Below are 12,560 nucleotides of genomic sequence, written 5' to 3' on the forward strand. Positions count from 1 at the left end.
ATGTCTTCACGAAGCTCTACGTGGGCTTCAGCGCGGCGGCCCTGGGCCTGGTTCTGGGAAGCCGCGGGTAGCTGTGCATCTTCTTAACGGCACTTGCCGGAGTCCGCGAGCCGGCGCCGAGGGCACCAAGGGCCCACAAGAGTGGACGTCCGCTCGGGCCAGCCCCGGGCGGCGGCGTCGGGGCGGGGGGCGCAGCTCCCCGGCTCGAGCCCGGGCGGACGTCCAGTCCGGGACGCGGAAGAGGCCGCGGGACGTTTGTCGCGCGGCCGACGTCCCCAGGCCGCGTGGAGCGCGCGCTCTTCCTTCTGCGCCGCCGCCTCGGAAACCGAGGCCGCGCTCGCATCACCCAAGCACCCCGCAGGGTTTTTGATGTGGGGGCGCTTCTGAGAGCGGGGAGCCAGGCCCGTCAAGGCCTGTGGCGTCCGCCCGCCTCCGGGACCCCGACACCGCCGCCCGAAAGAGCACCCCGGGAGGGCGGCTGAGAAAGCGCCCGAAAGCCGGGGCCGGAGGGCGTGCCGGGAGAGCCAGGTGCGGGCCTCGGGGCGAATAACGGCTCCCCAAGCCCCGCCCCTCGGCCCCGCCCATTCCCCCCCCCCCCGCCCCATCCCTCAGGCCTGCCGCCGCCTCCCGGGCCGCTTCCTCTTTAAGGAGGGGGACCCGCGCGGATCTCGCGAGAGCGCGGTTGGCGCCGTGACCTCCATGTGGGAGCTCCAGCTCTATAAGTAAACACTCCGCGCGACATGGCTCCATCCTCTTCGTGAAGCAGGGGCTGCGGCATCCGCGGCGCCTCGAGCGGAGCCGCTTCTTCCTCCGGGGCTTGCCTGGGCGGGTCGGCGCGCGGTCAGGGAGCCGCCGTCGCCGCCGCCGGTCGGGCCCGGCCGCTGGTGGGTCGTCCTCCGTGCGCGCACCCGCCCGCCCGCCGCGGGGACCGGAGCCGGGGCAGCGGCGCGGGCCGTTCGGGGCGCGGCGCCCCGAGCCGAGGGGGAGACAAAGGGGGGCCGGCGCGGCGGGCGGCGCCACGATGTGGATCCAGGTGCGCACCATCGACGGCTCCCAGACGCGCACCATCGAGGACGTGTCGCGCAAAGCCACCATCGAGGAGCTCCGCGAGCGCGTGTGGGCGCTGTTCGACGTGCGGCCCGAGTGCCAGCGCCTCTTCTACCGGGGCAAGCAGGTGAGCCGGGCGGGGCGCGGGCGCTGCCCGCCGCGGCAGGGGCTCCCGGCTGCGGCCCTTCCCCGCGCTGCCTTCCCGCGCTCGGCGGCCCGCGGAGGGCAGCGGACTCGGGCGGCCGGGCCCCAGGGCCGGGTAGGGAGGCCGGCCCTCGACCCCGCGGCTCCCCGGGCAGCGCTGACCCCGAGCCAGGCCGGGGAGGGGAACCCTGGGCACCGTCTCCCTGGCACGCCTGCACAGCTGCACGGGGTCTGCGACTCAGCGTGCGAAGGTTTCCAGAACTTCTGGCCCTCCCCCCTCGCCCCCTGCCTTTGCCGGAATTGGGTTAGAGACCTGGGCGGAAGGGAGCGAGCGATCGCTGTAACCCGGGCTCAGTAGGGGACTCGGGGCTTTCTCGCTGTGCTAAGAAGCATAAAAGGTGTTATCTTGCACTGCTCGCCTCCCTCCTTCGACTGGGTCCCTCTCCCAGGATCTGAACACAACAGCTGGGACCCGGCCAGAGGTTCGGATGGAAGGGTGGCTCTGGACATGTCTGCTACTTGTGTGGTTTGGCCAGCTGGGGGCCAATTGAGATTTTTCCTGTCCCACCAGCCTCTGAAGTCTATACCCAGACACCCATACTCATCAGGGTTTTGTTTTTTTTTAGTCCTTGTGTTTTTCTTCCCTTTTCCACCCCCCCCCCCACTTTATATTAACCTATTGGGGTGGGGAGTGGGGCAGCAGGCATCCTCCAGTTGCTAGAGCACAGATTGGCACCAGCCCCAGGAGGGGGAAATAAGTGTATCGGGCTTTTGATTTCTTTTTTCACTGCAGCCACAAAAGATTCAAACAGGATCGTTTTTCTTCCCCCCCTTCCCAGGCTAAGCCTGCCTGGAAATTCCAGTCGAAAAATACAAGCGAGGGAGCCAAGTTGTTTGGCTTTTGTTTGTTTTGTCTCATGAGTTACAGCAGCTTTGACTTGTGTTTACAGGCTGTTTTATATGGGCTCCTTCGTGTGTTTGACTGAGAGAAACAGGTGTCCAATTTTACTTGTAAACTTTGCTTTTTGCCCCAAATACACGCTTGGTTTAGGGTTGCTTCTTATTGTGGTGCTCTCGGTGTTGCTGAGAGGACGCTGACTCTGAGTGACAGCATGTGGCCAGAGGAAGTGCTGCCTCCGAGGGTTCCAGGGGAGCAGGGCACCAGCCCTTCCTCCTTTGGAGCTACTGGGGTGGGGGTGGGGGTGGGGTTCCAGTGGGTTCAGACCTCCAACCTTCCCACTAGCAGCCCTCGTGCCTTACCAGGGTTCTTTGTGTGAAATGCAACCATTCTTGGAAAGGGGGTGGGGTGGGGTGTTGGCACAGTTGGTCTCAAGTTGTAAAATGGCGTAGTATTTGCATATAAGCTATATACCCATATTCTTTCATTCATCTCTGCAGTGCTTGCAATACCTCCTCATACAATGTAAATGCTATGTAAATAGCACTTTAAGGATGTCTCCTAGCCTTTGAGGGGGTTGCTTTGGCCACTTAATTATCTCTCCCTCTCCCTTGTCTTTTCTGATCTTCCGCCTGAGGAACCCCCTCAGCCCCTGCCCAAGGGCTAGTTCACTCCTAGGTCGCTGGGCAGTAGCGTGTCTTACATGGCTAATCCCTTTCCCTCTCAGCTTCAGTGTGTGGTTTGGTTATCCCTTGGAATGATAAACCACAAGCTCAGCAATTGGAAACCACCGGACAGCTCCTTGGGAGAAAGATGAGGCTTACCATTTTGGAAACACATGGACACCCTGTCCTGTAGGGTCGCTGTGGGTCAGAATTGACTCAATGGTGCCGAACTTCGTTTGGTTTGGATAAAAACCATGTGTCCATAGTCTTCTGAATGTTTACTTTCTATCTAGAGATAATAGGTCATTAATTTCACATAAGGAGATGGTATTCCTGGACAGCACCCGAGGTCTGAGGAGGCCCAATTCTCAGGTAGGCCAAGATCAATGCCTCTGACTGTCTTCAGGAAAAGGTAGATTTGGGGGCTAAATTAAGAGCAACAAAGGAAACTTCAAGCAAACTTAGATGCTGGTTCCAGATCCTGGGACTCACTGGTGAGGACAACTGCCTTTTGTTCTCCAGAAGAGTAGTTGGTAATGCATTCCTTGGATTTATTTCTCCAGCCCGATGAAAAACCTAGAAAGAACGGGGAAAGGGCCTTTGGCACCAGCCATTGATTTGGGAACAGAGAAGGAAGACACTGCTTCTGGCAGAGCTGGGCGCTCATCCTTATGAGTGAATGAGTGCCCAAGGCTGTAATTAGTACCAGCTACGTTGGCACTCCATAGTCTGTGGGCAGTGGGTACAGGGTGGGCACCACTGAAATGGCTCTAGCTTATAAAATGCCTTCATGCTCATCAGAGAGAAGGTACCCCTTCCTTAACAGGAGTTCTGCCATGTCGCGGGAGATGTCCTAAAACAAACTTACCCTGGTGGTGGTGTCGTGGTGATGGGTGGAGCTGCCATCTGCAAGATCAGCTGTTCAAAACCTTCACCCGCTCTGAGGGAGAAAGACAGTTTTTTTCTACTCTTACAAAAAGTTATAGACTCGGAAATTTATAGGGGCTAATGTATTAGTTCTACCCTGTCCTTACAAAGTTGCTATGAGTTGGTGTTGCCTCAATGACAGTGAGTTTGTTTTTTGATGTGTTTAGTCTACTTAGTATCTTGTTGGACTCAATTGCTGATATATAAGGGGGTGCCCCCCCAAAAAAGAACCAAACGGAAAATAGCTTCTCTGGGTGGAGCTTTCTTAGTACCAATTTTTCCTGCTAGGCAAGCATTGAGCAACTTGCTCTGAATTGGTGCACCATTGTGTGTCGCCTGGGAAGGTTCTCTCTGGTCATAGTGAATTTTTCCCCTAAAAACAGTTTCGCTGGAACCTGGTTCTTTGTGATGGCTGATTTAAGAGAACAGCATGCCACTGTGAAATTCTGTTTCCTGGTCAGGAAAAATGCTACAAAAACTTGTGATGTTGAGCACAGCTTACAAGGACAGCACTATGGGAAAAACTCGTGTGTTTGAGTGGTTTTCTCGTTTCAAAAAAGGTGAAATGTCGATTGATGACAAACCTCATTCTGGATGTCTGTCAACTTTCCAACCTGATGAAAATGCCAACAAATGCAGGCACTTGTACTCGAAGACTAACCACGACCATTGAAGAGATGGGGAAGTTATCTGGACTATCTTGAAGCTCAGTTCAGCGAATTTTAATGGACGATTAGGGAATGAGAAAGGGCCCTGCAAAATTTGTGCCTCAGGTTCTGACTGACCAGGAAAAAGTGTTGAGTATAAATGTGCCATGCTTTGAAAGAAAAGCTCCGAATTGACCCAGGCTTTTTTCCAAGGTCATTACTGGTGACAAGACATGGTGCTGTTCTTAGAACCCTGAAAGCAAACATCAATCAAGCCAGTCATCACCTCACCCAAAAAAAGCTCCTCAAGTGATATCAAAGATCAAGATGATGCTCATTTGTTTTTTGATGTGAGGGGGATAGTGCAATTGGAGTTCGTTCCCCCAGGTCAGACTGTTCAGCTTTCTATTTAGAGGTTCTGAAAAGATAGCTTAACAGTGTACGACAAAAAAGACCTGATTTGTGACAGACTTGGTGGGGTGGGGTTGGGGGTACGACTGATTTTGCCACCAGGACAATGCACCTGCTTATGCAGCCATCTCAGAGTGTGCCAGTTTTTGGCAGAGAGCAGCATGCCTCTCTTGCCCCACACACCTTACTCGCCTGACTTTGTTCTGTGAGACTTCTTTGTTTCAGTGAATGAAGAGGGACGTGCAAGGACAGCAATTTGATGATGTAGACGAGGTGCAGAAAAGGACAAGGAAGGTGCTGTCAGCCATGCAAACAGATGAGTTTGAAAAATGTTTCCAACGTAGAATCGTGGATTTGACAAACGTATTAAGTGCAATGGAGAGTACTTCAAAGGTGACAGTTTTGTTTTGTAAAAAACTGTCGGTACATAGCTTTGAAAAAAATCCGTTTTTTCGGAGGTACCCCTGGTATTTATCGTAGATGTGTAACTCATCCCAGTATTGCAAGTTAGTTGGGTATTACTAACTCATCCCAGTATTGCAAGTTAGTTGGGTATTACAAGACCCTGTGTGCGATTGTGATGAACATTGGAATTTGAAACGTCCCTTCAGTTTTTTGCTCCGTTCTCACTATTTAGCATTAGCTTTCTATGGGGACCCCATACTAGACCTACTGAAGCAGAATCTGTATTTTAACAAGGTACCCCAGATCGCTTGTATATGCAAATTGAATTGGAAAATCATTTTATTAGACCCCTCTTGAGGGTCAAAGTGGAGAGCAGCAAGAATTGTTAGGTGCCATTGAGCCCCTTCCGACCCCTAGCAGCCTGATGCCCTGTCAAACGCAACGCAGCTGGATCTCACAGGATCCTCACAAGTGTTTGAGCCCGGTGTTGGCAGCCACTATGGCAAGCCATCTCCTGAGGGGTTGTCTCCTTTTTCATTGACCTACTTTACCTATTCATGATGTCCTTTTCCAGAGACTGGTCTCTCCTGGTGACATGCTCAAAGTGTGTGTGGAAAGCCGTGCCATCTCGCTCCTAAAGAGCATTCTGTTTGTATTTCTTCCAAGACACATTTGTTTGTTCTTCTGTCAGTCCACGGTACCTATACTTGTCCACACACCTCGATTCAAATGCATTAATTCATCTGGGATCTTCCCAATGAATTGTCTGACTTTAACATGCACCTGATGCAATTGAAAATCCTATGGCTTGGGTGAGGTGCGTCTCAGTCCTTAAAGGGACAGTTTTGCTCAACACTTTGTCAAGAGGGCTGTGGAGCAGATTTGCCCAGGGCAGTATATTGTTTACTTTCTTGACTGCTGCGTTCAAGTAGCAAGTAGGAGACGTTTTACTACTATGCTTTTCTTAAAAGGAAATTGACCTATGGGTAGACATTTATGTGTTTGGGTTGTTTGTTTTTTTAACTTTTTGTTGTGATTTGGTTAAAGTATCCACAGCAAATTGGTTTTTAATGCAACACTTCCTACACCTTTTATAGTCCCCACAAGGTAACATCACTTACTCTCCGTTTCCTGCTTCCATTTTCCTTTCCAATCCTGTCCAGCCTCAGCTTTCTCACAAACTCACTGCCATTGAGGCAATTCCAACTCATTGACCCTATGAGATAGAGTAAACTGTCCCCATGGGTTTCTGCCAGAAAAACTTTGTATGGGAGTAGAAAGCCTCATCTTTCTCCATCAAAGCTGCTAGTGGTTTCGAACTGTGAGCTTTCAGTTAGCAGTGCCAGTGAGAGTAACCCAGTACACCACCATTTTTCTTGGATTCAGAGATTTATACGTAAGCAAATGCTGCCTTTTGATCTGTGTGATTGAGTGCTGTAAGGAGTGCTACACCCCTGTGGAGGGTGGGTGCTGAGTTAGTTCCTGGTTGAAGGGTGACTAATGACAGTGGTCTCTGGGGTTTCTCTAGGCCTTATCAGACCAGCTAGCCTGATTTTTAAAACTGATTTTGAGTTTAGTTGTCTGTTTTTCTCCTACTCTGTGCAGGACCTCCTATTGTGATCGCATTTTGGAGCAGTTGGCAGTGATAGCTGGGCACCCTGCTTGCTGAGGCCCATCTTTTCATGGCCCATCAGTCCTACTCTGCACGGGGAGGGGCCAAGAGTGGGTGGGATCTTATGTGGCCACTTAGAAGCTTTCATATCCCAGTTATCACTCAGCAAAGTAGGGTGGGTGTATCGCATAGTCCTTGTGGATTGTATTTTACCAATTGGCCTTGGTGTTCTGAGACTATGCTCCTGGGTTCCTGGACCCTGTAATGTGTACTCCTCAAGGTGTTTGCTTGTAGCTACGTCGGTTTCATAATCCTGCCTCCTATATGCTGTCGCATTCAGATGATATTTGCAACACTCACAGACAGATCTGTAGAAATAGCCTCTGTCAGACCTAGATCTGTCTGCTAGTGTAGACCCACCGGCTTGCCTGCAGCCGAAATTGTTGGGGCTACAATTGCAGGATGGTGGCAGTTGCAATATTTACCTTGCTGTCTTTAACGTGTGTCTTCTCCCTCCCAGTGTCTTTCTTTGCCTTGATCTTCCTATGCTGGCCTCCTCCTTGTTGCACATTGCCTTTCCCTTCACCCTCCAATTTAATTATGGCAGAATATTACTGGAAGCAGAGATTCCCAAGTCCTCAACATTTAGCCCGTGCACTTTAGAAATCCTTACTTTTGTAACCAGTTAGGTTTTGTTTAAAGAAAGATCTTTTTCTGACATGATTGTAATATTAAGTGGTTCTTGTGCTGGTCTTCAGATGGGTCCTGTTGGTCTTAACTTCTCAGTTTAGCATGCTTTATTACTCAGAGAAGAGATGAATGCGGAACAAAAGACGGTAGCCGTAGACATTTTAAAGTGAGGCTCTGATGTAGAGAGAGGTCTTAGGCTTTTGTAAATTTAGGTTGACCTGCATTCTTGAGCTGTCGCTACTAGCCTTTTAGAGCAAGCCGCCTCCTAGAGGAGTAGCTGGGCTGTGATTTTCGGTGAGGAGATGGCTAGAAGGGAATGGTAAAGAGCATATATTTAACATAACTGGGGGGGGGGGGCGGGAGAGGGAGCTGATAGCAAAGAGTGCGAGAAGAAAGAAAATATTGTGAAAATGATGGTGGCAACAATTGTACAATCATGCTTGATCGAATTGAACTTTGAATTGTTATCATATCTGTAAGAGCTCCCAATAAAAATGGAAACGATGATAACAAAGGCATCCCATTTAAGTGTGTGTGTGTGTGTGTGTGTGTGTGTGTGTGTGTGTGCGCGCGCGCGTGCTGGGGTGGAGGTGGGTGGGAGAGCAGCAGGGGCTGTTGCTTTGAGGATAGTTTTGAAGGTGAGGAGGCTTAAGATGAAGATTTTGAGAATTTATCTGGGATTTGCAAAGGGAAGGTGAATTGAAACTGATTTTTTTTTCTTTTTAAGTAGTAGTCCTTCGGAGCCTGGAGGAAAGGGAGTGGTCAGGAGGGTGGACAGTGAGGAGCCAGAAGGCAGAACCTGGCAACTCAGTTGGTTTAAAAAAAAACAAAAACATTTTTATTGGTACCTAATCCACATATTATACAATAGTTTAATCATTCAATCGTATCGAGAAGAATTATGCAGTCATTACCACAATTAATCATTTTTTTATGACGGAAGTTTTGCCAGGAGTGCAGTACGGATAAGAACAGATGGATTTTCAGAGTCTAAGGATCCAATGGGTGTCAAAGTAGAACCCACTGTGGTTGTTTCTTTAAATTGCAGGGGGTGGGGAAGTGGGTGTAAAAACCAAAGCTGCAGGGAGAAAAGATCGCTTAGGATAGAGACTTCAAGTTTATGGAGGGAGAGTAAGAAACCGTGATTGGGGGGTTCTGAAGCTGCAGGGGAAGCTACATGCTCATGGTCTTGAGTGTAGGAAACGTTCGTTCTCTTCAGATGAGAAGGCAAGGAGAGCCATGATAAAATATACCTAAGGATATAAAGCAACAGTAGTTGGTTTGGCCGAGTTAATCAAGGTGTCAGTCACCAGCAACTCCAAGTGTGAGAGTTTGTTGGAGACGAATGGATGATGATGTCAGTACAGAATTAATGGAAACTTTCTCATCTGTTACTGCCGTGTGGCCTTGTATGGTGATTGCTGGTTTTATCTCATTTCCAAGAAGGGAATCCAAATATAAAGAGTTTGGCTCTTTTCCCTGTAAAAATGCATTATGGTATTCCTTGTTCTACTTTCCATTTTGGAAAACCAAACTGATTTTCCTTTCATTTATGACTACCTTAGCACTCATCAATTCCATGCAGATGTGTGCTATAGTTCAGGTAAAACTACACGGATGGTGATTGTCAACAGAGGATTTTTGGAATTTCAAGGACCGTTACAATCCACTACCATGGAGACCATTTACACACTTACCATTCCTGCAGGACAGTATAAAATTGCTCCCAAGGGTGTTTGAGACTATAAGTCTTTATATAAAAGCAGACAGCCTCATCATTTTCTGTGGAGCGGCTGGTGGGTTTGAACTATGGAGCCATTGGTCAGCAGCCCAGTGCTTAGCCCATGTCACACTAGCCGAGCTCCTTAGGGACCATTATAGGAAATTATTTCGTCTTTTTTTTAATGTGTGGATTGGGTGAGGATTTACAAAGGAAATCAGTGTTTCGGCCATACATGTTTGGTTGCATCTCATTGATCATAGCCCCTATTGTGTAACATCACTCACCCCACTTCTTCCCTGTGCTTCTTATTTCCCTATTTCCTAACCCTTCTGAACTTGGTCTCTGGGGCACGCTGCCCTTTGGATTCAGATGCTTGGGGGTTTTTCGAAGTGTTGGAACCTCTGTAGGGTTACTCGATTTACAATCCTGTTATTTAACTAAAAATTGAGCCGCGCAGGGTGAGTTCTGTTCCAGACCTCTGAAGGGTGACTCAGGCCCATTGTCTTCTGGGGTTTCACTGTCTCTATCGAACCAATCAGCTTTTTTTTATGGTTTGTGATATGGTCCATATTTTTCTCTCACTCTCTCTAAGACCTTCTGAAGTCTATTCTTCCAGAGCAGTAGGTAGTGACAGCCAGCGCCCTCTAGTTCCTCTGACTTCAGGGCAGTGGAGGCGGATCTTTGCATGGTCCGTGAGTCCACTGGATGCATGGTTTCCATGCAGTTTTGAATTCTTCATTCTGCTTTCCTCCAGACAGGGAGAGGCCAATAGTTGTATAATACATGGCCAGCTCCTAAGCTTTTAAGATCCTGATTGCTACTCACTAAAATAGGGTATAAAAGGATATTGTCTGTGTGGACTATATTAAGACAAATAGGACATTTTGTGGTCACAAGTTATTCAGTATTAGATTCTGGAGTTGCAGAAGATCGTTTTAGAATACAGTTTCCTAGACTGGTTCATCTTCTTAAGTTCATGACCTTCTTAGGAGCCATTGAAAGCTGGCTTTCTGCCTATAGTAGGGTAGCCTCCCTTGGACATTCTTATCTGGGAGGATGAGGAGTTTGAGAGGGTCTAGAGATTGGATCTCTTTAAGGAAGGCTTATGTTGCTGGATCTCTAAACAAAATCAGAAGCATCTGTCCCTTTAAAGACTGTGTAATGGTAAAGATGAGCCAAGCTCGCTGTCATACAGTATGTTCTGGCTCACAATGACCCTGTAGGTTGCCAAGACTGCAACTCTTTACGGGAGTAAAAAGCCCTGTCTTTCTCCCTTAGTTAGAGCAGCTGGTGGTTTCGAACTCTGTTGACCTTGTGGTTAGCAGCCCAAGTCCAGGAGGTCCCTCATGTGAAAGAAGCATGACATTTGTTAGCATATGCTTTCCTCAGAGTGCCTGCCTAGGGACTTACACTGGATATTTCCCGGTTTCCCTTGCTCTACTCTCAGAGTGCTTCCTGTTTTCAAGTGGCTGCTGAGTAGATCCCAACTCCTGGTCCCCTGGGGTGTTACAGAAGAGAACTGTGCTCAGTGGGGTTGGCAGTGGCTGGCTTTTCAGCAGTAGATTGTCAGGGCGTTTTCCTCCCAGGTACCTTTGGACGGACTTAAAACCTTCATCTAAGCACATTAATCATTGGTGCTACCCAGGGACTCCCAGGGGTGTGCGTGGTGTCCCTCAAAATGTCATCTTCTTTAGAAATAAGGTATTTGTAGATGCCATTAGGTAAGATCAGATCCTACTGGATTAAGATGGGTCCTGAATCCAATGAGTGTCCTTATAACAAGGCCAGGTGGAGACATGGGACACAGACATGGAGGAGAGGGGAGACAGGCAGAAATTGGAGTGGTGTATTACCTATCTAAAAGCCAAATCATTCCAGGGGATGCCGACAACAAAGTTAGGAAAGGATTCTTCCTAGAACTTTAGATGGGCGGGAACAGGGACCTGACAACAAGAGTTCTAGCCTTCAAATTACACTCACAGAGAAACAGAGACAGAAATTCCACCTTAGGAAGCTAAGACAGTTCCTTCAACTCAGTGAAAATTCAAGGCTGCAGTGGGCCAAACAAACAGAACCCTAGATCATTTTGCCACCCCGGCGTTGTGAGGATGACAAGTCTTTGTTTCACATGCTTTGGACATGTTGGAGAGACGCGTCCTTGCAGAAGGACATCCTGTCATGCTTGGTGAAGTAGAGGCGCAGAGATAAAAAGAAAGGCACTTGATGAGATGGATTGGCACAAAGGCTGCAACTATGGGCTCCAACGTAAGAACAGTTAAGAGGATGGCACAGAACTGGGCAGTGTTTTGATTTGTTGTACACATGGGGTTCGCTGTGAGTCAGAACCAGCTCCTTGGCACCTGACGGCAACAGTGTTGTAAATCCTGTCTCCCCATCTTCTAGGGTGGCTGTACCCAGACATATTAGGGAGCCTCAAAAAACTCCGTGGAAACATTTCATTGTCTTTTGAGTCCCCTTTTCTACACGATTTTTAAAGCTCTGTGTACATGAATGGGTTATAGTGAGCATGCCGGGAACTCCAGGGTCTTTGTCTTTTTGAAATGACCCTTCTCTCACTTTCCATTCAGTGCCATTTCATACAGGGAGAACTTTCATAATGTTACTGAATTTAGGAGAACTCTTGCATTAAAAAAAAATACATGTCACTTCAGAACTCTTTACAGTTGGATCTTGCTGTGCAACAGAGATGATGAGGTACCTATGAATAGGGAGGGAAATAACCGGATAATTTGGGTAAAGTGGTTGTCATAGTGTTCTGGATTGCATTATGTCCCCCTCAAATGTGTTGTGAATCCTAAGCAGCATCAGTGGCAATGTCTGGTAAGCATTGGACTCTAACCACAAGGCCGGCAGTTGAAATCAAATCACTCTGGGCAGAAAGATGAGGCGTTCTGCTCCCATAGGGCAGACTGTCTTTGCTATCAGACAGAATACTGTAAAGTCGAGTATGGCAGATGTAGTTAGGTCAAATACCTTATCATTTGATCTCCTTTTTGACCAATTTTAAAGTTGTTTCAGTGTTTAATATTACCTGTTTTTCAATTGAGGTTTTCCTGTGTATGTCTAGTCATTGTGGTTTGTTGTTGTTTTCTCCCTGTGTTTTGTATGATTTTTTGTACGTGAAATCCAGGATAGATAAATCTGTAGAGACAGTTATTAGATTGATAATTACCTAAGTGCATGCATAAGGGGAGGATGGGGTTAAATTGGGAGCTAACAATAAGTATAAGAAAATGTTCTGCGGAGAGCAGATGTTTTGAGAATGATGAGGGCAACGAATGTACAAATGTGCTGTACACAATTGATGTATGTATGGATTGTAATAAGAGTTGTATGAGCCCCCAATAAAATGATTAAAAAAAACGGGGGA

At 48.3% G+C, this 12,560-nt stretch overlaps 1 protein-coding gene across 2 annotated transcripts in view; it reads left to right on the plus strand.

The window, feature by feature from the left end:
* The first annotated feature begins 690 nt into the window (after window positions 1-690).
* The window catches only part of UHRF2 (ubiquitin like with PHD and ring finger domains 2), an 88,435-nt gene continuing 76,565 nt past the window's right edge, over window positions 691-12,560 (plus strand). The window contains exon 1 of one of the 2 annotated variants that reach the window (XM_075559904.1): window positions 691-1,174. In XM_075559904.1, coding sequence (XP_075416019.1) covers window positions 1,022-1,174 — 153 coding nt within the window. In that variant the 5' untranslated portion in view covers window positions 691-1,021. The remainder of the gene's footprint in view (window positions 1,175-12,560) is intronic. The other variant, XM_075559902.1, reaches the window with a different exon arrangement.

This window comes from Tenrec ecaudatus, chromosome 10 (assembly GCF_050624435.1).
Source record: "Tenrec ecaudatus isolate mTenEca1 chromosome 10, mTenEca1.hap1, whole genome shotgun sequence".
In the NCBI taxonomy this organism is placed as follows: domain Eukaryota; kingdom Metazoa; phylum Chordata; class Mammalia; order Afrosoricida; family Tenrecidae; genus Tenrec; species Tenrec ecaudatus.